Source organism: Malaya genurostris, chromosome 3, assembly GCF_030247185.1.
Source record: "Malaya genurostris strain Urasoe2022 chromosome 3, Malgen_1.1, whole genome shotgun sequence".
Lineage (NCBI taxonomy): Eukaryota > Metazoa > Arthropoda > Insecta > Diptera > Culicidae > Malaya > Malaya genurostris.
The window spans coordinates 49,763,324-49,790,546 of NC_080572.1; the positions used below are offsets into that span (position 1 = coordinate 49,763,324).

Here is a 27,223-nt window from a genome sequence, read left to right on the forward strand (position 1 = left end):
AGCGAAGGTGAGAAGATGAAAACGCTCGGCTAACTTGGATACAGGCGACTTTGTTTTGTCAAATTGGATTTGACAACCGTAACTGAATCAACTTTGGTAGCCTTCTGGTGGCCATGGCTGCCCAGGTAGCCAAAACGCTATGCGGGAATAATCATATCATACACTCAAAAAAATAATCACATCATAATAACGTGAAAAATTATGTGAATATTTTCCACCCTACTTTTCACGTAGGTTTTAATGGACTGGCAATACAGTAAGGGTTTCGTGTTTCAAATATAATATAAAATATAATATAGTGTTCATATTACCTACAAATTCATATCACTTTCAGATACCAGAGAATAGTTTTAAATATATGGAGATTTTCTCAGATTTTCATTCAAATCAATAGGGTTTTTACTATTAAAAAAAAAACATTTATTTCAGAAAAATAGCATATGGCAACGGCAGAAAAAACACAAGCAACCGACAATATCGTGGGAATGGGTAAGGCTGAAAAAAAAAACGACATAGTTGAAATATGAATTCTAATCAAAAAATATTTATCGTTGATTTTCAAACTACTTATACTTTAAGGATTTACTGTTCACCATTTTCAAAATCGAATTTTTCACACCGAAAATTCACGCAAATTTTTTGACGTTTCATCAATTCACGTAATCATTATGTGATGATTCTATTTATTGTAGGGGATGTTCACATAACATTCATTCTCGTCACGTATCCGACTTGACATTTGATACCACTTTACGTGATTTTTCAAGTAAATCGAATGTGAACTTTTACTTGAGTTGAGTTAAACCACAGATAACAGATATACAGGTTCGAACTAAATTTTTCAAAATCCTGTGCAAATTTCAAATTTGCTGTACGTTGGAAACACTACTACCACCCAGTGATGGCATTTCACCAGAGTGATACACGCTGGTGTAAGATTCTTGTCTACACGGGGGATGCAAGAAGCGGAACATCACACAAAAAGGAAAGCGCACTACTTCGCAGTGTCGAATAGATAGAATTTGAGTATGTGCTTGTGGTTAAAGCAGCTGGCGCGAGTGAAACACATTCTCTTCGTATGAATCGCTCTCACGCACGCCTAAATACACCCAAGTGATCACTGATGCGTGCTAGTGAGCGAACACTTCTGTGATTTAATTTTTAAATTTATAAAAGGTAACGATGGCTTAAAACTTAATTTTAACGATAAATTGCGCTTTTGCTGAATATGCGTACCTCACGCTTTTCTTATGCGAACCGACTTTTGTACCGAGGCCCAGAGGGACGAGTGCCGTATACCGTTCGACTCAGTTCGTCGAGTAAGCAAAATGTCTTTGTGTGTATGTAACATTTTTTGGCACTCACTTTTCTCGGAGATGGCTGAACCGATTTTCATTAACTTAGATTTAAATGAAAGGTCTTGTAACACCATACAAAGTTCTTAAATTTTATTCGAATCCGACTTCCGGAATTACAGGGTGATATGTGCAAAATAAGTGCACTTACTTTTCTCTGAAACGGCTGAACCGATTCTTACAAACTTAGATTCAGATGAAAGGTACAAAGTTCCTGAATTGTATTTTGATCCGACTTCCGATTCCAGAGTTACAGGGTGATTAGTGAAAAAAAAATCTTATTTTAACTTACTTCCTCACTTTTCTCAGAGATGGCGTGACCGATTTCAACAAACTTAGGTTCAAATGAAGGGTATCATAGTCTCATACAAAACTGCTAAATTTCATCTAGATCCGATTTCCGAAATTATATGGAGAAGTGTGTTAAAAATTGAATACCGTCACTTGAAGCGGCGGAACAAAACACGTAATAAAATTTCTTATCTTGCCTCGAAACTATTCCAATCGGTAGTGATTGTCAGTAGACGGCCAAACATTAATTTGGCTTTTTTGTTTGTTCTTGGGTTTTTGATGAATCATCGAAGATTGTAGCCATAGACTCAAAAATGGATCTCAGTCACTTTTCTCAAACCAACTTCGATTATACCGGTTCCCAGATTCCGGTTTCGGATGTACCTCTTTTCGTTCCTCAGAGACCGACCTGACACTCAAAAGAATAATCATGTTATGGTTACGTGCAAAGTTATGTGAACATTTTCCACCCTACTTTTCATGTAGGTTTTAATGGACTGGCATTTAAAAGCTGTTTAATGCATAATCCAATAAAAGTTACGTGTTTCATAGGTAAAATGTAATGTACTGTTCATATAACATTTACCTATCAGTTAATATCAAATTTAGATACCAGAGAATTACTATTTTATATATTGGTTGAAGTCAAAAGAAAGACTTCAGATTTTTAGAAAATCTATGAAATGAAAAATACCATGAAAAATAAAACACTTATATCAGAAAATTAGCATAGAATTCCAATGGCTGAAAATAAAAAGCAACTAATAACGTCGTGGGATCTCGAATCGACAAGCCTCCACAAATCGTTTTTGTTGTCACTGTCATCCAACCGAAGCCGAAGTCGAGATCCGAGACCTCCCACAACACTACCGATGCAGGTTGAGGTCGCATTACATTGGTAGAGTGTCTCTAACTTCATACAGATTTTGAACTCGTTTTTCGGTGGACCAACGGCCTGTTTGAAGCATTCGGCAGGAGCGGGCACACTTCCGAACTCACGCAGGCACTCGGTCTAGTCGAACACATAGAAACTTTCATGCTGGAATAGTCTTGTCGATGTAGTAAAAAATTTTAATTGAATTTAAAATTTACACTACTTACACTGGCCACTGGCCGCCAGATTGTTTGATGTTTGGTCAATTCACGTAAACCGTATGTGATGACTCTATTCATTTTAGGGAATGTTCGTTTAACATTCATTTTTGTCACGTAAAATATTCAATTTGACGTTTGAAACCATTTTACGTGATTTTTCAAGTGAATCGAACGTGAATTTTTATTTGAGTGGAGTACTGTTTCAGTCCCGGGTTGGCGGTTCAATGCATAGGGCACTAGTCTAACAAACCAGTTGTAGTATGTTCGAGCTCCGACCTGGTAGGATTCGTAGTGTCTGCGGCTGCGAAGTCTGTTGAAACAGAAGGTCAAATTCCACTACAGGAATGTAATACCAACGCTTTGCTTTACTGTTTCGCTCTTATGAAATGAACGTATTAATGAAAAACCTGAGGTGGGAAAACAGCAAAAAAACCTTAAGAAACAAACCGTTTTGCATCCCCAAACGGATGCTGAACGATCTGCAGGTGCCCAAATGCACAGGTTATAAAACCTCCAATCCTCGAGAAAATTTAGAAATTTTACAAAAGCGATACGATTGCCGCAAGAATGCAGAACGGTTCGCAGTATGTACGAGCAGAAGTAAATTCGGCACCCCCTAAGGGATGCCAAAAAATCTGGTAAAACGTATTTAAGGTGAATATAGAAAGGATTCATTCACACCAGGAAGAAAGATGAACCCCTCTGACTATAACTGTTTAATACATTGGGTGAGAAATGATAGAATATCCTTTGATTTTAGCTCCGCATAAACAGACTCAACCATGTATGGAGAACAAAAAACCAGGGTACGTAGTTGCGTCAATGCGGGACAGTTACACATCAGATGATATGAAGTATTCACATTCACACATATAATACGAATAATACTCAGCACGCTGAAAAGTAGCCATGTGATAATTTTATTAGATTCGACCGTGAATCATTCTAACTGACTGCTTTCAAAGCTGCCTGACTGTCAGAACACAAATAAATTTGTTTACCACAGATTCTCTGCTGAGGTGCCGATTGTATTCCACATAGAATAGAGTAGATTTCTGCTTGGAACACAGTACAGTATCTACCAAGTGAATGTTACTGCTCTAGCCTCATTTCACGACAGTAGACAGCAGCAACAGCTCGACCATTCAACAGATAACCGTCTGTATAACAAAGTATGTGTTCATCAAGTTGTCGTTCTAAATAACCAGTCAACCATTCCTCACGAAGAGGATAGCTCACATTGAATCTTTTGTAAGGAAAACTGCATGTGAGAGTTAGGTCAATAGGAGCGAGTAAATACTCATCCCAGGTAACCATTCAATTTGAGACCACAAGCGAGTGTGGCTAGTAACATACACCCTCATTCTTGTTTACGTCCGTATCCGCAATACGACGAACGGGTACTTTCGAACGAATACGAATAAGCCATTCTTGTTTTCACTCGAATGAATTCGAACGAGACTCGTTTGCCACAAAATATTCAAATATCAGTAAACTTCTTAAAATAAATGCTAAGTCTTGATGTAATCAGTCCAATTCATGTGATTAACCATATGCGAAACGCTAGAATGTATGCCATTTTAGCTTCAAACGAAACGTGTATTCGAACATCATTCGTACGAACGAAATGTCCCATTCCCGTTTACGGACGAATAGACGAAATGCCGTGGTTTCGATTCGTCAGTTTAATGTTGCGAATCAACCGTTCGAACACATTGAAAAAAGTTTAACCGATCTCTAACAAAATTATTTTCGAATCTAAAGGTGATTTGTAATCAAATCATAAATTTGTGTTTTGTATAAATCATTTAGAAAGCATAGCAGTATAGTAAAATGCTGTTTTTTCTGGGGAGCCTTTGAATATATGCGAGGTTCAAAGTTTTTACGCATCAATTTTGCATCTATTAAGTACGCCATGGGTAAACATGCTTTATTTTATATTAAATGCATGATTTTACCAATGAAATAAATATGTAGGCTATCGAAAACATGACAAAATTGCAAGAAAAATGCAACATATTTTTCGCAGATACTACTGATCGGACTGCTATTTCAAATGCTTTTTTTTTACTTTGCACGAAGTTGAATTTGAAAATTTCATTTACCGACATGAATGAAGTTGGTCCTGAGTACGATATTTATTTCTTATGTAGCATTCGTCACTTCCTTGATGCTTGGAATCTTCCTAAAAAAAACTACCTGCGCTACCGATCCCTCTTTTGCACAGGAGTTGCGTACGTACACGTTCGAGTGAAAACAAGAATGGCTTGTTCGCATGATACAAAATCAGTGAAAAAAACAAGTCAAATAACAAATGATATCAAAGATTTTTATTTACAACTCAAATCTGTACCAGAACTGATAGTTTAAAGTTGGATGGACGTTGTTTTTATGCATGTACGATGTTTAAAAGTGTGATTGATTCGAACGTAAACGGGAATACGAATTTGCTATACTTTCGAACGTATCGCATACGGCCGTAAACAAGAATGAGGGTGATAGTCTATAGGGTTACTGTTCCAAAGCCTCGTAACCTTAAGACGATATGCACAAGATAATGCTTCTTGTTCTAGAAACACATGTAGTAGTTTAATGCACAGTAGCGTCTCTAGAACAGCAGTAGGAGTTGTCGTGAATGCTCGTGTCATCGCCATTAGGACCATCCTTCGAAGATGGTTTAGCTTTGAGTGAACTGTCGCTAAAATTGGTCTAACAGTAGTTGTGTAGATTCAATGAATGTATCTGGGTTTAAGTCCCCGAAAGCCATGCAAACTCTTATGAGCCTGAAGTCAATGTTAGCATACCAATTCAGTTTTGAGTCAAGAATAACTCAAAGGCACCTTCAATATCTAGGAAAACTCCCAAGCAAGATTGTTTTTGTGAGAAAGTCTGCTTTCTGCCAAGCTGACACGAATGCCTCCGACCCATCTCTGTGTCGGTGGTTCCAAGCTCTTCTGCATAGTTTTCTTAGTATAGAGTAAAAATTTCTGAAGTGCACCCCCCATTTTTCACGAGGTAACCGATTTTACAATAAGTGTTATTGTTTTGTAGTATTAGTATCTACGAACATGTTCGTGAAATATTTCGTCAATATTCGAATTTTTTATACTATTTTTAGTTACATTAACATTTATATACCTTTTCATTGTAATGTTTCCTGAAACTCAAGTTCTCTTTCGAATTATACGAAACTTTGCAAATGGATAAATAACTATTTTTGGCATAGAGAGAAAAAAAAATTGTTTAAAAATGTTCAATTTTGCTAAAATTTCTACTTAAATTTTCCAAAGAAATGGATATTAAAGTCCCTTCTTCACGCGATTTTTGTCTCTGTTAAATGCTAAAATTTTGCATATGTTATTGGTTTCCATAATCAACAAAAAAATTTTTGTGTTCGATTAGGGTTTTTGAAATATTTGATTTTTTGTATACGCGCGCTGTATGTAAAGTGCACTGCGCGAGCGAGTCGGTATGGTGCGGCAGGGTTCGGTAGGGTGCGATGTCGTCGGTGTGATTGAAGCGAGTTGCGACAGGTTTGGACAAGTATGTTAGGTATAGAAAATGATTTTTTGCCTTTCTCATCTCAACTTTAGTATTTCGATAATATGTGATTCCACCAAGGAGCCTCTTCATATGCTGCAACTATGAGTGAGTTTGTCTCGACGACAACATTTTCCAAATCAACTGTGATTTCAATTGTTGATTTATACCCGTAAAATCTAGTCGTCAAGCCCTCTTCATGAAGGTCCCAGTTTGTAGATTTGGGATTACGATATGTGATAATATCAAATTGATTGTTCGAATGATCATAAAAAGATGTACTTATGATCAGATAACGAAGGTTCGAGCTCATCGGAGACGAGCCGTTTTACCAACTCATGCGCAATTCTATCAAAGCAAAGAGTTCGTCCAAAACCTCCTCTCCTCTAGGTCTCGAAAAAGTTGGACGATTTTCTGCATTGACTATGTGCAGGTTTGTACTGCTCACAAATTCCATCATTTCAGAGTCTCTCGAATTTATATCTGTGCTGTCCCAAATGATATGGTGAGCAATGATGTCACTGCCGATTATAAGCGGTAAATCACTTTTGCAGCAGTATGATACAACCTTTTTGAAGTCATCGCTTGGCGAAGGTTGGTTATGCGGCAAATATGCCGAACAATAGACATATTTCCTGTCTATACCATCAATAGTCATACCAACTGTGACAGCACAAATATCCCGAGTTGTGAGCTCCGATATGAGAGAAACATCGAGAGCACTATTTGAAAGTATGCATGTTCGAGTCATTTCACGTGGATTAGTCATACTGCTCTTGTTAAAGGCAACGAAGACTGGGTTTAACAACTTTCCGACGTAGAAGTTTCCCTTTTGAAAAAATGTTTTTTGAACCAAGGCTATAGAAGATTTATTTTCTTGCAGACGTCTGGATAGATTCATAGTTGCTGTACGTTTATGCTGCAGATTGATTTGTGCTACTCTAACCATGATGAATTATAGTAATGAACACTCCATCTCCAGCACTTATCGTACAAACCAAATATATTGGCTTATAATCGCCTTTAGCGATTTTTTCTAATGCTTTAACCATTTGAATCCCACGAGTTGCGAAGAATGAAATCGTCCACTGTGCCAGAGCTTTGCTTAACACAGTAAGGGTAAAACTCAAGATATTACGTTCACGACTGCATTGTTTAACCTCCTGCAGCCATTCAGTCATCGGCACGGAAATACACCTTGACTTAGGAGTTCCTATTTTTGTGATCTTTTACGACATGGAACAGGAAACCAGTGGATCAATTCTTGGGAGAAAATAATTCCGCCTGATGCCACACGGCTTACCTGTGGATTTATACTACCGATACCTCTTATTCGTTTAGTTGGGAAACCGGCGCTACCGATATAACACGAATGTGGTTCGAGTTACCTTTGATTTTGCTAGCGTTATCGGAAAAACAAATAAAATACGATCAAAAAATCAATACGACGTTATTCAGAATAAGGGTGATTATTAGTGTTTCATGCAGGAGCGTCTATAGGAAAAATATTCAAAATTGTCTATATCATACTATTTTCCAAGGGTGTAATTGGCTGATTCAAAAGACTGAAAGCTTGGAAGGATTCAATACGGTAAGAAATGAAACATTGAATGCAAACTCGAAACTTGGTATGATTAGAAAATGTTAATTGTTCATACAAAACTAAAGAGCATAAACTAATTACACGTCGATTGCTTGCCATTAGTAAGAGATCGAAAGTCTTTCTGTAATGTTTGAATCCAATTGATTCAAACATTTCGTTTAGGCGGCTGATCGATGCAACGATTACCTCGGAACACGATTTGCTCTGTATACGGAATGGGTCATCGAAATTCGATTGAATCAACACCTTCCTAACAGTTCGCTTTCACATCTCATCCAAGTCAGTCGATAAAACAAAACCGCTTACGTTCAGGACAGAAGAAACCAAGTACAGTATTGTGTAGTGAACAATAGGACGACCTCGAAATGAGTGAACCAAACGAACAAAAGCTACCGCCGACACGAAAGAATACAATTGTTGTTGACTTCAGGCAGTGCAAATTTCGACCTTCGATACGAGAACTTGAAGGTTTGCTTAATAAGCAAATGCATCTTGACATTAAACGTGTGCATTTACTTCAATGCAATAAGACAAATAATGTTGTTTACATCCAGTTTTATAAAGAGTTGGATGCAATTCAATTAGCAAAAGACATTAATAATGTGTATATGTATATATGGAAGATAGTGCTATAGAAGTGCGTGTGCATGATCTTGCATGATCTTCCCTCAAACGTGTGCATGATCTTCCCTCAAGCGTCACCGATTCATATATTCGCAAAACTATGTCCCAATATGGAGAGATTCTCTCTATCGAAAAAGAAAAGTGGAAGAATTTTTCCCCGGTATTCTAAATGTCGTACGTTTATTACGCATACACTTGAAGAAGGCTATACCTTCTTATGTGATTTTCGGTCAAGATACAAAAATTTCGTGCAAATCACTTGTTACCTATGACAGTCAGATGCCAAAAAGCTGTTCAATATTGATAAAAAGCTGTTCACTACGGTAAGCCATAAACTGGACAAGGAGACAACGACACCAAAGGACAACTGTGCTTCTTTCACACCAACCCCAAGCAACCCCAGTACATCCGTGACAGCCACCAACAACAATGAAGCATCCCCTTCAACGAATCCATCATCATCCCCTATAGAACAAAGTACACCAGCTGCAGTTATCAACTTACCCTCCAACCAACCAGCGATTGCAACCAATGTACAACAAGGTGCATCTACAGCAACTAGCAACGAAAATAAGTCGGAAATCGACAACAATACCATCGATGCGGCAATGGATGACGAGACGAACCACGAACGAAGTGCCCCTCAAACCTCGCAGGAGGAAAATGGAAGCTCCTCTCCCCCTAGAAAAAGGGTGACAACGAGATTCAACTCAAAAAAAAAAAAATATTTAAAAAATCGGCTCATTCGGCCACGTAAAGCTTGTACGCAAATCGGCCTAAATAAAAATATCTTTTAAATAAAAAGAAAAACACCTTCCTAACGGATGCTTTTGCTTCCGATCCGCGGCGAACACTCATTTCATCAAGCTGGAAAGAATCCAGTATCGTTGCTGGCGTATTTCCTTAGGTTGCATGCAATCAACTCATACGATGAGTCTCGAAGTGTTGACGGGCGTCTTACCGTTGAAAAATCTATTTTGGGATCTCTCATATCGATTGACTCAGACCCGTTTTATGTCCTTGTATTTTGATCACATGGCTCAAAATATGAACATTTCTTCGTTTGTTCCCAACCGTGCTCATTTCTTGGATACTTCTGATTCCAATGTGTTTTTCGACACATCCATGAAAGAAAAGATTCGTGGAATTCCGGATCACGTACGCCCTCAAGTGGCCCCCAATATTTTTTATAATGAATTCAGAACAGTTAACTGTGAAAAGGTGTTTTACTCTGACGGATCAAACATCAACGAGTCCACAGGCTTCGGCATCTACAATCAGAACATCACCGCTTCGTGTAAACTCAGTGATCCGGCTTCAGTTTACGTCGCAGAACTAGCTGCTATTCAGTACACCCTTGAGATCATTGAAACCTTGCCCAAAGACCATTACTTCATTGTCACGGACAGTCTAAGTTCAATAGAAGCTCTCCGGGCAATGAAGCCAGGAAAGTTTCCCCCTATTTTCTGAACGATGAACGTGAGTCGTGATTTCATTCGCATTATGTCACGGCTCATGTCAAATCACTATACATTCAACGCACATCTCCAGCGTATCGGGATCGTGGGAAACGGGCTCTGCCCCTGTGGCGACGGTTATCAGGACATCGAGCAAGTCGTGTGGTCGTGCGTAGAGTATCGCGACGTCAGGTCGGAGCTACTGGAATCCCTTAGGGCCCGAGGTGGACCGCCCAATGTTCCGGTTTGGAATGTGTTGGCGAGTCGGGATAGTTTATATATGTTTCTCATATACTAGTACCTTAAACACATTAATATACAAGTGTAATCCGTAGTATCCTCTCTCTTGTCGAGGCTAAGAATAATCTTCACCTACAGGTTCGAGACTAACATTCGCCCGATTCTCCAAATCCTTCGCCTGTTCACCATCTCTGTAGAAAATAACAAGATCTTTTTGATGTCACTAACTTTTTCGTTCCCCCTTTCTCCGTTTCTCCACCATCAACGACAAAGATCTAATTAGTTGACAAACTAATTAGATCTTTGTCGTTTTTAGAGTCATTCGTTCCCATACTCCCTTTTTCACCCCGTTTTCCACAAAAATATCGCCCACGGGAAAACTGCTCTAGTCGATGATCAACATGCGGGCTACCCACCGGGCCTCTGTGACCTGGGGGTGATTCTCACGGACCCATTGAAACGTATAATCGTCATCTGGAAGGCACTAGTGTTATATTTAATCCACCGACCATTACCAATCGCCAGCTGCAGGCGGAATCGACCATTGCGACCGAAATACGCCACTACCCTAATGATAATATCCTAGTTTTAAGTTAGTCGTTAATTCAAATTAGAAAATGCCCTTGGCATCTTAGAGCTTAAGCAGTGTGCTTTTAAATATGTTACTATTGAATAATAAAAATACCTTCCTAAGTCCTGGACTAAAGTGTCTATAAACCGCTGCCAGACAGTGGAACTTGGGATAGGTTAAACACATACAACACACACACACACTGAAAGTTTTTATTACCAAACTACCATGATTGCCGAAATTATACGCCTAAACACAGTAGTCTTTCAGTTGATCGATACTGCACGGCCGGAAGCAGCATTCTTCGCTCAATTTGTAACGGATTCGCATCCGAGCCGTTGTGCTAACAACATCGGTAACTGGTGCCGAAGTGCTGGCTTGTCCCTGTGGCTTCGAGCTGGCGTTGTGAACTATGAGATGGAAGAGGATCGCTGAAATGACCGCTTAGCAAAACTTTTGTCTGATTGGTAGATCTTACGTTGCTCTTGGCACACTTCTGCCAGTGCGTATAACAACCGCGCACCGCAATATCTTCTATTTTCGCTGGGCAGCGAATTTACCGTACCAAAAATGACAACGATGGTTACACAAATGATGATTTGATACTTCATATTTTATTCGATTGCTCAGTTCCACCGGTTAATTGCAACTGACTGAAGCGCTAGCTCAGAAGGATCATATTTATCAATTTTGTTTTCCTTGTGAACGGCATCTATAGTGTTTACCAACAAGTTTATGAGTCAAAAGTGCATTTCGATAAGCCACGGGTGCAGTGTTCTGTCCGTCCCACTCGTCACTCCGTCACGTTGAAACGATTATCGTTCGTGAACTGAAAAAGACAACGTGGAGGTTCAATTTTGACAAATGGGGCGTTTCAAACAGTGATCAAGCCCGCTGATTTGGTGGTCAAGTAATTCTCTGAAAAAAGGCGGACTTCGGATCGTTTCATTGTACAGAAACACTCGGTTATAATTGTGAAAACATTACCTAATTTTGATTTCATGTTTAGTTTTGCTTCTTCCGTATGGTTGCAGCTTTATAATCACAATTGGTACAAAAGCTGATATCTTAGGTGCTATTCTGCCACAAAGCCATGTCAGAACATAATGAAACTCTAATATTTGATCAATTTCTATATCGTACAGAAGGCCAAAGGAGACAGTTTTTTAATAGAAAATAGCATCTTCAATATGTTCAAAACCACTAACAACAATACATGTGGGATCTCCTTTCGCCTTTAGTTGCTGTTAGATTTATGTTTCTAGGTAGCAGTTCGAGACAAATTAAACTCATAACATATGGGCAATAATAAATAAATCAGTTGAATAACATACACTTGCGTTAGAATTTATCGTACTAATTTACTTACTAGACTGTTTTGCAGTATGCTCTATCTAGAATAGGAAATCTAATAAATACAGTATGGGATTATTCAGGAAACAAGGAAAGAATTCCTAAAAAGTAGTATATTTTCTATTCAATGTATACAAACGAATTAAGCCCGTTTTCCGTTCCTTGTCCCCTAACACAGAAATGCATGTTTGAGACCTAAATATATGTATTTGTTTCTAGTTTTGTGTTTAAAATACTTCAGTCACATTTTGTATACATGATTATAACGAATCCGCGAATTGCATTGATCGCCAGATGACGTACAGTTCAAAGAATAATCGTACTTGTATTTGAAAATTTGTTGTTTCCTACCAATTCACAAGCTGAAGTTTTTGTTTTGTTCCGGAATAACAAAATACATTTCTTCTATATCGCACATTCGCTCATACATTAGCCCAATTGTGGTGATCGTTGCGCTTGAGATACCCAAACAGCCTGCCACCAGGGCGGTTCCTTTTACGTCGCCGCAGAATCCTCACGCAGTCACTCGTTCGAGTGATGGAGGAAAAAAAGTGTCGGACTCAATGGTCCGTTCTTGTTTTCTCATTGCTGCTAATAGTAGATCATTCGCAGTAACTCCTCAGCTCGTTGTAAGAACAACTCTTTTTGCAGCATTCATCGTAGATTCCTGCTCGTCGTACCCTCCGGTGGCCCTTGGATCGCAGATAGGGAAACCCGTGAGCACCGTTGTTCGGTAGGGTTGCTACCTCAACTTCTACTGGTAGCTGGGGTTGATCTGATAGGTATTCTGTAGATAGAATCAAATCGAAATAGCATCTATTAGCATTGCAGGGAACAACGGACAATGATGATCGAAGACCTCACCGGATCGATGGTGGCTCATCATGGGATAGCGTCCCTGACAGAGCATCGCCAGTGTCTCCGTTAGCTTTCGACCGCAATACCGGGATCGCGTAATGTGGTGCAGAAGCACATCACTGTCGCCGTTATTGTTTCCACCGTTTGATGGCACAGGAACAGGCGAAGCGTTGATTTGATGCACTAGTAGCGAAAATAATGTTGCTAGCACTGGAACCATCAGCAGGGTTCCGGTAGGGTTACCCAGAACTGATCGCATCTGAAATGAGACAATGAAAGTAGAACCTAAAATAAGTAACAGGAAATTCGAGATTCTGATCAGATCTGAAAATGAATGGGACAAAAACAGTTCTTGGAGGACCAAACAGGCACACCTTAGACCGAGTATTTCTTAATACAATGTTGCACTGCAGATCTTATCCAGTCCTAAATTGTCTTCAGTAAATTAATAGCTACATCGCCAGTATGACAAGTGGATGGGGGAAACAAATCGATAGATACGAAGTTAATGATGATCGACGAACCTTTTCGTCATGGAGCATTGAAATCACTCGATGAGAGCGTGATCAATCGCTTCGGTGCAGCGTGCGCCTCATCGTTTGTTTTCGCTGCATGGTACCGCAAGCCAGCGGTAATGCGTAGAAAACAAGAGTGGTCAAACGGCAAAACAAATAACAAAATTAGCAGTTTGATGTTGGTAGGTGAGGTTTGTTACTCTCCTGGAACCGTCGATACATCAGAAGGTCACTTGATAGTCAGTAGTAAACAAGTTTTTATTAGGGTTCAAAAAATGGGTGTTTTCGGGAGGATGACGTGCTCGTGTTTTTTTTTTATTTTCGTAGCTCTTCTTTAGATTTCTATTAATAGTTCTAGTTGACGCAGGGTAATGAAAATATTCTGAAACGATTTCAAAATCCATTTATTCTTTAATAGGTGCTAGCTAGTTAATGGTTGATGTTGACCTGCTGAGTTCACTAGCGATTGACGTTTAAAACATCAAAATTGTTTATGTACACTTCGCACATATTTTGGGTTTCGTCCACTTAATATTTATTGGCAACCTATACAACCACAAGACCCTTCACCAAAATGTAACTCTTGTGAGACCAAAATGTAACTCTTGTGAGAAAAATTCCCTGATTCGGAAACTGGACCCAAAGATAAAAAAATTGCTACTGAAGATTGCTTATGTACCTAATTCTCGGTGTGTCTTTTACGGGTGGTTTTAACAGACACTTTAAACTTTTCCACTGGAACTATTATTGTATTACATTTCTTTACGTTTACTGTCTTGTTTCTGTAACACATATCTCTGTGTTGTTTCTGTAACACATATATCTGTTTTTTTTTTTATTTCGGGAAGGCCAGGAAAATTTCTTCAACATAATTTATCTCATAAAAGATATTCTATTTTTTTATGTTCAGATTTTGTGTGTGTGTGTGTGTGTGTGTGTGTGTGTGTGTGTGTGTGTGTGTGTGTGTGTGTGTGTGTGTGTGTGTGTGTGTGTGTGTGTGTGTGTGTGCGAATGTGTGTATGTAACGTTTTTTTGCACTAACTTTTCTCGGAGATGGCTGAACCGATTTTCACAAACTTAGATTCAAATGAAAGGTCTTGTGGTCCCATAAAAATTCCGGTTCCGGAGTTATGGAGTAAAATGTGCAAAAATCAGAATATGTGTTCCAACTTTTCTCATAGACTGCGCGATCGATTTTCACGTTCTAAACCACCTCAATTCTTTTCCAATTGATAGTTTTTATCAGTAGACGGTCAAACAAACCAATTTCGGTTATTCTTTCAAGAATCGAAGAAAATTATTTTGAAGAATACCACAGTATTATATACGATAGTATGATTGATATGAGAAAAGCATCATTACACCACTAGGTGGATTAAAACAGGTTTTTGTTTTCCATAAATACGCTTATTTCATAGATATATACATAAGTTGTTCTTCGCCGTGGCATCCATAATACATAGCATTTTTAACCTAATACAATTCGAATATCATATTGGTATTTTGGTATTCATTAGTTAATCTAAACACTGTTTTTATCAAGCAATTTGCTATTATAAATTACAATAAATAAAATACATTCATTTTGTACAAGATCTTATAACTATTTCAAGTTTGTTTGTATCAGTTCATCACTTTCATTTAATATAAGATAGCTGGCTATTGGTTGAACTCATGGAAGAGAAAACAGTCTAACATAAAACAAAATTTAAATTGGAACTCCAATGGACTTAATGAAATGATAGTTTCATGAAAGGAAGGTCACGACAAGCAAGAATGTCGCGAACTGGGACATTGGATAGTCTACCTTGAGTACGCAAGGGATTTATTAGTTAAGAACTGACATCACGATACTCCACGCATTTCCAAACGACATGATCAATATCGCGATAACCTTCGCACACAAGCAGAATTATTAGTCTCGGAAAGTCCAATTCGAAGGCGATGTGCATCTAACGTGTAGTGATTGGACATGAGTCTGGACATCACACGAATGAAGTCCCTACTCACATCCAGTCCCCTGAACGATGCCTTTGTCGATATTTTAGGAATAATTGAATGCATCCACCGACCCAGATCATTTTTATCCCAAGAAGCTTGTCAGCTGGCAAGTGTTCTTTTGCGGGACGCACTATAAAATTCGTCGAAAGCAATCGGTACTCATAAATTTCATCCTCAATAGCATCACGTCGGCTCTTTCATTGCCTGGAATGGAGCAATGAGCCGGGACCTAAACTATTGTAATTTGATAATTATTATTCAATATGACGTTCTAAAATCGCTCCAGTTTGATTATATGAGAGTTTGCAGCGGAACGAAAGCAAACGCATCCATATTCCATCACTGAAAGTATCGTTGTCTGATACAATTTTATTAGATCTTCCGGATGAGCACCCCACCAAGATCCTGTTATTGTTCGAAGAAAATTTACTCTTTGTTGGCATTTTGTTATCAGATACCTAATGTGTTCTCCCCACGTGCATTTGGAATCAAACCACACCCCGAGGTATTTGAAAGTCAAAACCTGTTGGATCATTCTTACCATCAAATGAAGCTGAAGCTGCACGGGATCATGCTTTCTTGAAAAGACGATCAGTTTTGTTTTCTCCGCAGAGAATTCGATACCCAGATGAACAGCCCTAAACTGACAAGTTATCTAAGGTATATTGCAATGTTTTTTTGCAGATCAATAGCTTTGGGTCAGAAATGGTTTTTGCAGATTATTAGCTTTGGCGATAACTTTCACTTGCCTCCAGTCCAGACAATATTTTGCTCAAGAAACTTGTTGAACAATTCCAACAAACGTCTTTTTGCAAGGTCGGGCAGATTCTTCACCAAGTTGAATTTAATTCTGTCCAACCCAGGAGCGTTATTGTTACAAGACATAAGTGATATGGTAAATTCCATCATTAAAAAGGGTCTATCAATGGAACCATTGTTTGGAGAAGACTCCCTAATAATGCTATGCGTTGGAACAGAATCGGGACAAACTTTCCTCGCAAAATCCAATATCCATTGGTTCGAGTATTCCTCACTCTCATTTCCTACTTTACGATTCCTCATTCGTCTGGCCGTATTCCAAAGAGTGCTCTTGACAAACCTTCGACAAAATGTCTCCAATAGCTACATTTCTTGGCCCGAAGTATGCTCTTGTACTTGGTTTCTAAAATCAAGAATTTTTCAAAATTCTGAGGAGCTTCTCCTCCTCGTTTTAAAAACGTCTTGAAAGCATTTTGTTTCGCGTGTTTAGCATCTGAGCACTCTTTGTCCCACCAAGGGTTTGGAGCCCTTCAGGGGCTGGGGTCCACTAGGAGATTGATAGTACCTATTAGCTCTCTCCGGACTGTACCAGCCTAGATGCCGTGTGGAACCCGGCGGAAAAAAATGAACCAAGAATAGATCCACTGGGTTCCTGCTTCCATGTCGTAAAAGGCGACAATTGCAGGAGTTTCTTTTTCCTTTCAGTTATCAGATATTTTCAATGTTTCACTTCTGATTACTCTATTTTACTGAATTATCTCTTTATTCAACCTATCAATTTCCGTCTAGCTTCGGAAAAAAGTTTAATTAAGAATGATTTGTTCTTTCATGTTATTGATTATCTTTCAGGATTATAAAATGAATGATAAAAATCAACCATTGCGCAAATCCGTTTATATTACAAAGTAAATAACAGAGATAACATTTATCGGTATATTGAATACATTGTAAAAAACACTTGATATTAATATTTCAAACAGTATATTAATATTTTTCTCGGTAGCCGGCTGCCCAGATCAACCAATATAACCAAATAATAATTTTAATAAATAATTAAAATAATAAAGCGGAAATAATAAAGAATCAAGACGCGTGTGAAATCTGTTGACCTTTGGTTGGTGATTTAAAATGATTCTATAATAACTTTAGAATATTTCAATGCAATGAATCAACTTTTTTGTCTAAATCATATTCGCTCGTTTATTTCGTATCAAGTAGTGTCATTTATAAAAAATAGGGAAGTTTTTTTCTTTACGCGATAGTATTGGAAATTTTTCATCAGTTTCCTCAAATAAGAGCTGTGAATCAAGACTTCCCGGGACTTCATTATAGGATATTGTTGAAACCTTCACTCGGGAAGTCAGTGAGTTTAGTGGTGCATCCGAGCATCTTGAAACTGGAACATACTGAGTCGCGCGCGAATAATACCAATACTGAAATTTTTACTAACAAATATCCTTCTCCCGTGACACTTGTGGAGTGCGCAGTAGTATGTATGGCCTCTAGTAACAACAAGTGTTGGACTAACATCCCTTCCCATTCCTTAGACGATCTACGTTCGGGCCTGGCCGACGCCGGTACTGATCAATGATTTCTGGGATTATCAGAAGATGTACATTGAAGGATGATTTATAAGTCCCAGGTCGGATCATCTAAAAACTCCATGTACAATTTCAGCTAATTCCGATCAGTAACGGAGTAGCAACCAGGGGTGGTCGCTTAAGCTCAAGCCCAAGGGTTTGGAGGCCTTCTGTTAGACGATGGAACAAGAAATCGTTTGGTTTGTGCTTGTTCTGCGGCCTCCAGAATCGAACAAACGAGGAAGTCATGTTCTTCAAGTGGAGGGAGCTCTTCCATTTAGTTCAAAGTACTTGAGATACTACTTTGGTATTTTATCCAGTCAACATTTTTTGTCAAATCATATAAAATATTAACTGAATCAGCAATGCCTTTGTTACTGCTAATTGCGATGATGATTGGTAAATGATCACTACCGTGTAAATCAGGAAATACTTTCCAGGTGCAATCTGGTCGAATTGAAGTCGAGCAAAGAGATAAATCTAATGCACTTGGATGTGCAGGAGGTCTTGGGATCCGTGTCATGCTACCCATATTTAATACCGTCATGCTAAAATTGTCGCAAATATTATATATTAAAGATGATCTGCTATCATTGTAAACAAAACAGCACATAATTCCGTACGAATTGAAATCACCCAGAATCAATCGTGGAGCAGGAAGGGAAAGTTGCACTGTAGTTCAAGATAGAAAAATAACAGATTTTTGAAAATTTCTGAAATATTCAAAAAACAATATGTTCTACCCAATTTTATGAAAGTACGCAAAATTATCAATAAAACAGTTTAATACGAAAAATTTTGCTACCCTGCTTTGCTATCGTTTCCGACATGCAGCAGATTTGAAATTGAGTTTCTAACAAATTTTATTTTTCTGAAGATTTCGAATGTATTTGTGCTTACTTGAATAAGCAATTTATTTTCTAAAAATAAATTGATTTTAGTATTACAAACATCTATTGTATCCACAGAAACTGGAATAAATGAATGGTATTTTTGTGTTCCTTGAACCGTAATCCAAATCCTGTTGAATTCGAATAAAAATGAATAAAATTTGTTTTAATTGTTCCGCCTTTCGCTTTTGAATCCTAGCGAATAGTTCATTTGCATTTGTAAAGGGATGTTCACGATCTTTAGCTTTACTAGTTCTTGCAGCCATGCGTTTTATTGTTACTCATTCTACATCTATGGCTCAGTGTTCCAATAGTCATCTCATCAGTAGAGTCGCCAATTACTCGATTTTCAATAAACGAACTGTTAAAAAATTGATACAATATCTGCTGTTAGAGTGACGCGAGTACTCGAGTCGAATGCAACTATTTTCAACTTACTCTTATGGTCAATCTATTGAACAAAGAGAGCAGATCGTTACCCTATATCATAGGTCGAATTCCGCGCCAACTTGAGCAAATGCGAATGTAGCACCCTCTCAGAATCTAATAAAACTCTCTAAACATGTAGACTTTGTCACAAAAAGCCGTTTGCCATACTTTGTTTTTTTTTTGCAAAAATTATATAGACTGAAGTTTGAAAAGCGTCAAACTTTTTCAACCAATTCTATACAAATGTATTTAGTCAAAAAATGACAAATTCTAAAATGAAAAAAAATAACTCTTAATTTTCAATATGAATCGTTTCTGGTGAAACGAAATAGGATTTTTGTTCTGCGTTTTGCTGTCTTCGTTCTCCGTCAAGCGACAGCATATTATTACAGCAATTTCGTTTACCTGAATGGTTATGAAAAAATCAACAGATATGTTAGTTAAATCAACAATACATATCCAAGTATACTAAAAAAATGTTCTTTTTAAGCGAACGTTCAAAGTTATGCGGATTTTTATGCAAATTGTAAAGTTATGAGAGTTTGTGTCATGAGAATTTTCAAAGTTCTGGGGTTTTTTAATGCGAAATTTCAAAGCTATGCGATTCGAGGGTATTCTCGCTTGTTCAATTATTTATTCGACCGAAAAACGCCAATGTATGTATTGCAACCCGATTGACAAACGGTACCAATATTATTGCACCTCACAAAGGTACAGTCAAACAAGCTGCAGTGGTGCAAGCATGCGAGAAAAAGTGCCAGAACCATCTTGTGAAACATAACATCATAAATACTCATCATGTCCTCCGCGTGCAAATAGTTGTTCAAAATGTCTAGATTGATCCCAGTTACGATGAAACAACAAACCATAAAACAGTCATGGAGAAACAAGCGAGTAACATAAAGGCACAGAGCGAAAAAATGTACAATGACCTAGATTTTCACCCTATCTGTTTTTGTCCGGATATTCTTGAGGGCCGCCTGCTGTGTACGCAAACAATCTACGACTGTGGCTGCAATACATCGCCTTACCCCCGCAGCGATCAATGCCATTGCGACTATGCAAGAATATGTAGTCTCACTAAAGCTTTCCTAGGATTATGTCGGCGCGATCTTTTCCAACCAGCTTTTTATCGTTCTTTTTGCTATTTCTTTTCAGTCATAGGACCTCAGCCAGTCAGCAGGCCACGGTTACACACGGTGTCGCATATCAACCAGCAACTCTATTTTTGTCCCCGCTGGCTGGTAACCAGCGCAATAGTAATAGTTGAAGTCATGCTTCTTGAACGTGCTATTTATAGCTTCTAGCAACTGACGATGACGAGGTCAGAGGCATGGTAGTCGGTTGATAATCTGAAACTTCTTGGGCTCACTGGTTAATTTGTTCATGGTATGATCGAGTGCCGGATAGTAGGCTGTGATCGGATCGGCACGGTTCGCTGTTTTTTTTCCTTTAGTTTAGCACAGGTAATCTATTTGTAGGAAAATCACTAGAGTCGGCTAATGTTCGGCGGACGGAGGTCTAATTGCCGCGTTTATTGCTTCATAAGCTTTTGTTAATATGTAAACACTAGCTGCACTGCTCGTCAATAAGGGACCTAGAGAAGACTGATGCTTATTATGAGGGTTACTAATATTTCCTAAGGAAACTGAATGGCTAACGTAATTCGTCATCAAATGCTGCTAGTTCAAGTAAAAATTGCCTTAGCGTATGTAGCTTCTGAAGCTTCAATATCGAGCTGTAAGACTGATGACTGGTCTAACAATCTAACGACCGACACTGGTTTACCAAGGCAATTTTTGTATTCTGGAGAGAGAGACTATAACTGATTACGATCTTACTGATATCGTGGTGCGTTTAACTGGTTAGTGCTCATATGTTAAAATTAGAACCAGTGATTATCTTTGGTAGAACCAAAGTAAAAAAAATATTCATCCAGAAAAATGAGAGACAAATATCAGGTGTACAACTTTGCTTCCGCCGTTTTCCGATAGGTGGCTGTACCGACTGAGACTGGTCAAAATACATAGATGATAATGCCTTTAAAGTGAGTGTTTACAGTGCCTAACGAATTGTCAATGCCGTTTCAGTGACAGTTGTTCTTGTTTTCGTATTATTCACACTCGAAAATGTCTGTGTATGTGCCCAATTCTCGCCATTTGCGGGAATTTTTACTTCTCTGTTACAATTCGAAAAAAAATGCAGCTGAAGCGCATCGAATGCTCTCAGAAGCTTACGGTAATGCTGCTATGAGTAAAAGAACGTGTCGGGAGTGGTTTCAACGTTTTAAAAATGGTGATTTCGATGTCAAAGACAAACATGGTGGTGAAAGAGAAAAAACCTTGAATTTGGCAAGGATAATTTTTTTAATATTACCTTTTAATTCTGTTATAAGTAACTTATAACAGATTTAAATGCTAATATTAAAAAATTTATCCTTGTAAAATCATTCTGTTCAAATACTCAAACGAAAAGTTAACTTGTATTTGGGCTCTTAAAACCGGGTGAAACCATCACAGGAGATCGCTACCGAACACAACTTGATGCGCCTTAGTCGTGCGCTAAAAGAAAAGCGGCCACAATATCAAGAGCGACATGACAAAGTCATCCTCCAACACGACAATGCCCGGCCTCACGTCGCAAAAGTGGGCAAAAAGTACCTGGAAACGCTGAAATGGGAAGTCTTGCCCCACCCGCCGTATTCCCCAGATGTCGCCCCTTCTGACTTCCACCTATTCCGTTCGATGGCACACGGTCTGGCAGATCAACATTTTCAATCCTTCGAAGAGTTGGAAAAATGGATTGCTTCATGTATAGCGTTAAAAGAGGATTCCTTTTTTCGAGCCGGGATCCGAAAATTGCCGGAAAGATGGAAGAAAGTTGTCGCTAGCGACTGACAATACTTTGAATAATACATCTGTAAGAACTTTTACGCAATGAAGCTTTTAATGAAAAAAAAAAACGGCGGAAGCAAAGTTGCACACCTGATAGAATACGACAAATTGATCTATATAAATTTCCTTTTAGATAAGTTTTCATAATACTACTACAATTGACGTTTATTTTAATTCAAAACATACTAGTTCTATTGTAATGATTTTTAATTATTTTCTATTTTCTTTTTTCTTCTTGTTGGCGTCTCAACATTTGGTCTTTATTGTTCTATTGGGGGTAGCCATGCTGTCAGTTAATTCATATGTATAGTCCAAAGGTTTTTTTTTTCAGAAAATATGTTTTTGAGCGGGATCTTAATTGATTTAAAAAAGAAAATCATGTTCATTCAATTCCACTATATAAAAATCATTACTATTTCGCCTCTAATGCCATGAGATAGCAACAGGCACAGATACAAGTATTTCGATGTGCTATTTGCAACTTTCATCAGTGTATCATTTCTAAGTTTGTTGACAGTGGTGGAGATAGTAGATAGTAACAGACTTAGAACTAATACACTGATTAAGGTTGCATATAAGTACACTAAATGGAAATGTTTCCTTTTCAATTCACAATTTTCACAAACTTAGATTCATATGAAAGGTCTTATGGTCTTTTTTCTCGGAGATGGCTACACCGATTTTTACAAACTTAGATTCAAATGAGAGCTCTCATGGTCCTATTTAAAGTTCTGGAAATTCATTTGGATGCAACATCCGGTTCCGGAGTTATAGGATGATATGCACCAAAAAAGTTAAAACTAATATCACTCAATTCTATCGGAAATGGCTAAAGCGATTTTCACAAACTTAGATTCAAATGAAATCTCTTCTGGTCCCATATAAAGTTCCTGGAATTCATTTGGAGACGACGTCCGATTCCAGAATTATAGGGTGATAAGCATAAAAGAATGACAATAATGTCACGCAATTTTTTCGGAAATGGCTCAACCGATTTTCACAAACTTAGATTAAAATGAAACGTCTCATGATTTCACATCAAGTTCCTGAATTCATCAAGATCCGGAATTGCAGTGTGATATGCATCAAAGTCGTGGAAATAGTGTCAGTACACGGAACCACCCTCGATCCCATTTCAACCAGAATATTAGTTGATTTTCTGAATTCGATTGGTTAAAATTTGGTACAACTAATCGATTGTTGTTTTAACTAAACTGTCATTTTTGTTTTTCGATTAGCAGAAACGATGGTTGAAACAACTAATTTAACTGTTTAAAAAAAAAAATGCTGTCAATTAGTGAGGACACATACCTTTCAATTTCAACAAATATTTTAGTTGGAAGAACTGGTGTTGTTATTGAAACAAAATTCTGTTAGTTGAAAAATAAATCGGTTTTATTTGTTTTAGACATGAGTATTGAAAGTGAAAAAAATGAGTATTGAAAGATGATGCCTTTAAACGGTTGAACTAAAGTTATGCACTGATAATTTTAGTCAATTTATATGAGCTTGGGTGCATCAACTGCTGGGAATTGGAATTTTGCGACGGCAATTCACACGCGCCATTCAATCGCAGCGCGTTCTGTGTGTTTGAAACCCTTCGCTCCTGTTACTTTTATAAATTAAATTCATGTCAAAAGCGTTTTATTGCTAATGCATGAATATCTTCATCGGTATCAAATAGCTGGAAGTAAATCCATGATCGAATTTGAAGCATAAAATTTTTGCGCATACCTGAAAGATTACGAGATGATCATTCAATAACATTTTATAATTTTTCACCAAATCTTTTTCATCTTAAACAAGGTTAACTTTATCACAACACCGCTGTTAGATAAATACTTGTTATGAAATCATAAATTTCTCAAATCGAATGAACACAATTGCACCAAACGCTTTAACCATCGATGTTGTTTTCATTGACATTTTGAAGCGACGCGAACAGTTTTTAACTAAAAAAGTTGTTGATTTTGAATGGCGATTATTGTTTTGCTTTCAACTGTCTCAGGCATTTGACAGCATTCAAAACAACATATGTTTCAACTACTTGAATGTATGCAAATCAAAAACCATATTGGTTGAATCAAAAAGAAATTAGTTAAATCAACTATCGCAAAAATCAAAAACTGCGATATCGCAATTTTATGATCGAAGGGTTCTCCGTGTAATCTCTTTCGAACATGACTCAACTGATTTTTAACATCTTAAATTCAACTGAGAGGTACTCAGATATCATAAGAACAGTGTTGGTGATTGCCGAAAATTTGACAGAAGCTGCTATATTGCTCTCTATATTGTATACAACATTTTTAATCCGTTAGAAGATGCTACAAGAACTCGAGTCATTCAATGCATGAACCATGAGAGAATTTTTCTATATTTCTTCGCTCCACTTTATACTCTGAGTATTTCACGGTCCTTGAAAAAAAAAATACAGTCTGATAATGATCGTTGCTGTGTGGAATTTCCCAAGAGAGGATCGCAAGTTGACAATTATCACAGAAAATCGAATCGATGATTCAACTTGATGTTTCTCATACTAGGTTGCAATATTTCAAAACCCTTGTGTGGAGCATTCACATACATTTTCATATACACAACTTATACAAAGGTTATATGCACATAGTTAGAATAAGCGGCAATAGTAAAATGATTCTATCGCAATTATCCACTGCCCATACAGAATCGGATCGCGAAACGAGAAAGCGACCGTTTGTTGCTTCAGAGAGTATCCCCACAGCAGCGTGCTAACCTTTGATTCTCAGAAATGTCATCGAGAGAAATTCGCTCTCGCACTGGTGTCGATTCTATGTTAAATGAGCCATTCCGGGTGTTTGTTGTTGCGATGATATTAGTCTCTCTTTGATGGCACTGATTCAATCGTGTGAAGAGTGAAGAGTGAGCATTCTTTGATACGATAAAAGTCATCCTTGCATAAGAATATCCTGATTACACCCAAACCTCCATTTACGTACCTTATATATGTATTTATGTATGTATGTATGTATGTATGTATGCTTACACACTCACCCGTCTGCAATATATGTGTATATATTTATACATATAAATAATCACTTTTACTTCACCAAGATTTATATGTATGAAGAAATACAAATGTTTGTATTCTTGATGTAATATGTGAAAGAACACTCTGGAAGAGTGATAAGATTTTGATTGCGAGTATCTCTTGTTGTATCTAAAGTATCACCATAATTTTTGCTACATGCCATCGAAAATATGATCAGCAATTTATGATGAAATTTCCATATGGCATAACCATAAAATTATTTCATTTCTGTGTCACCTATTTGGTACACACTTAGAAAATTTCGCAGAATTGGATGATTTTTTACCGAATTTTCAACAGTTCGGTAATCAGTTCGGTAATCAAATTGATTACCGATCGTTCGGTAATTGCTGAGCTGCCAAACAACTACCGTAAACTGTAAATCAAATGGATCTAACTGATTGTTCGGTAATTTGTTGTTTGTTTGTTTTCCTTTGGTTAAAATTCTATTATTTTCGGATTTCAAGATACAACACATGTTCACAAAAACGAATGAAGAAAATTCCAACCTGTTGTGGCTATGGTTTTATTCCACCTTCCAAAACACTGCACAATCCGTCGACTCCACCAGAAATTACCCTCGAACGATTTGTGTAGGCAGCAAGTGGACAAGTGATACAAAATTATTTTCTGCCTATGAGTAAACAAAAAGCTTCTAGTGGTTCTAATGTTTCAGAAACTTTAGCACCTGTACCACAATCCATTCGATGAACTCTTCAAGATTTTTTTCGTTTGTTTAATAAAAAGACACTTACTGAACATTTTATCAACTGTTTGACAGTTAGTTTTTACGACAATCAGTATTTACAGAAGTTCGGTTATTGGAACATTGTTTTACCATACGGACGGTAGGGTTTTACCGTACTCGGTGACTATTCAGATATACCGTATGAATTGTATATCTATTAACAGAATTTTGTAATGAAAACTTGCATAACACTGATCATCCGGTAAAAATTTGCATAATTTTTGTAAAATGACGTTCATGTACCGAAATATCGGTAATTTCTATTGATTACCGAAAATTTTCGTCAAAAAAATTACCGAACAACGGAATTGAATCTTAGTGTGTACACAGAAAAAAATTATGAATCTTACTGGCGACAGAATTCTGCAAACGATACAATTCACAACTACTTAATTTTTCAAATGACGCAATATTCCACTCGCACAAAATTTTACAAGCTCCAAATGTAATTTGCACTCGGCTACCAAGTGCCACTGTTTGGATTTATATGTATCAATTATTCAACGAACAGATATGAGCTCCGTGGTTCGGTCGAGTTTTATTTTAACCTGCGTGGTAATAGTGCATCTTAAGCACCTCATTTCCTCAGATCCAGAACTCTGTTCCATTTCCAGTATCAAGAAATCAGTTCCTGAATATAGTTACAATTCCAGGTTCAGAGTTATAGTTCCAGATATAGAATCCAGATTTCAGATTCAAATGGAGCAGAAATATTTTGTTCCTCCTACGTTGTACATTCCAGAGAAATGACATCAATATAGTGGAGCATCGAAATAACTTAACTAATCGTTCAGGGGTTAGCCAAATTTTGTGCTAGGGCACATAACTGTTTTCATTATTTTTACGTCTCGTCTTTGACCTCAGTGCAGAGCAGTTCAACGTCTGCTTAGCGGTTCAAATTGAACTGCCGAGTTTAGCACTAAGCAGTTCAATTTGAACTGCTCTGCACTGATGAGTCAAAGACGAAACGTAAAAATAATGAAAACGGTTATGTGCCCTAGCACAAAATTTGGCTAACCCCTGAATGACCAAACCTGCATCGGCCAGAAATAGTCGAAAACATGTTTTCGTTCGGCACGTCAGAAAAGACATTGCACTCCGTTGCAAAACAAAAAGTGTTCTGTAAGTAGCAGAAACTTTACGTCTGCTTAGCGGTTCAAATTGAACTGCCGAGTTTAGCACTAAGCAGTTCAATTTGAACTGCTCTGCACTGATGAGTCAAAGACGAAACGTAAAAATTAACTAATCGATTATTTCTAGAGCTAAAATTCAGCTACATTGCGTTTGAGAAAAATGCACCGAACAGTGTTGAATATCGGAGAAATGTTCACAAAATGGCCCTTCTGAAACCCA

At 37.7% G+C, this 27,223-nt stretch overlaps 1 protein-coding gene and 1 long non-coding RNA gene across 4 annotated transcripts in view; both read right to left on the reverse strand.

Annotated features, from left to right (window-relative positions):
- Positions 1 to 396: 396 nt before the first annotated feature.
- On the reverse strand, positions 397 to 11,415 carry LOC131438436 (uncharacterized). 3 transcript variants are annotated; one of them, XR_009230937.1, is made up of 3 exons: positions 11,255 to 11,415; positions 10,996 to 11,186; positions 397 to 495 (listed from the first exon to the last, which is right to left on the reverse strand). It is a non-coding gene; the product is annotated as an uncharacterized LOC131438436 (long non-coding RNA). The 3 variants fall into 3 exon arrangements; XR_009230938.1 differs by having other exon boundaries at positions 480 to 495; positions 11,004 to 11,186; XR_009230936.1 differs by lacking the exon at positions 397 to 495 and having other exon boundaries at positions 10,975 to 11,186.
- Positions 11,416 to 11,742: 327 nt separating this feature from the next.
- The window catches only part of LOC131436019 (bombyxin G-1-like), a 36,344-nt gene continuing 20,863 nt past the window's right edge, over positions 11,743 to 27,223 (reverse strand). The window contains exons 2-3 of the mRNA XM_058604434.1: positions 12,994 to 13,246; positions 11,743 to 12,916 (exon numbers count right to left, since the gene is read on the reverse strand). Of these exons, the coding sequence (XP_058460417.1) occupies positions 12,732 to 12,916; positions 12,994 to 13,246 (438 nt within the window). The 3' untranslated portion in view covers positions 11,743 to 12,731. The remainder of the gene's footprint in view (positions 12,917 to 12,993; positions 13,247 to 27,223) is intronic.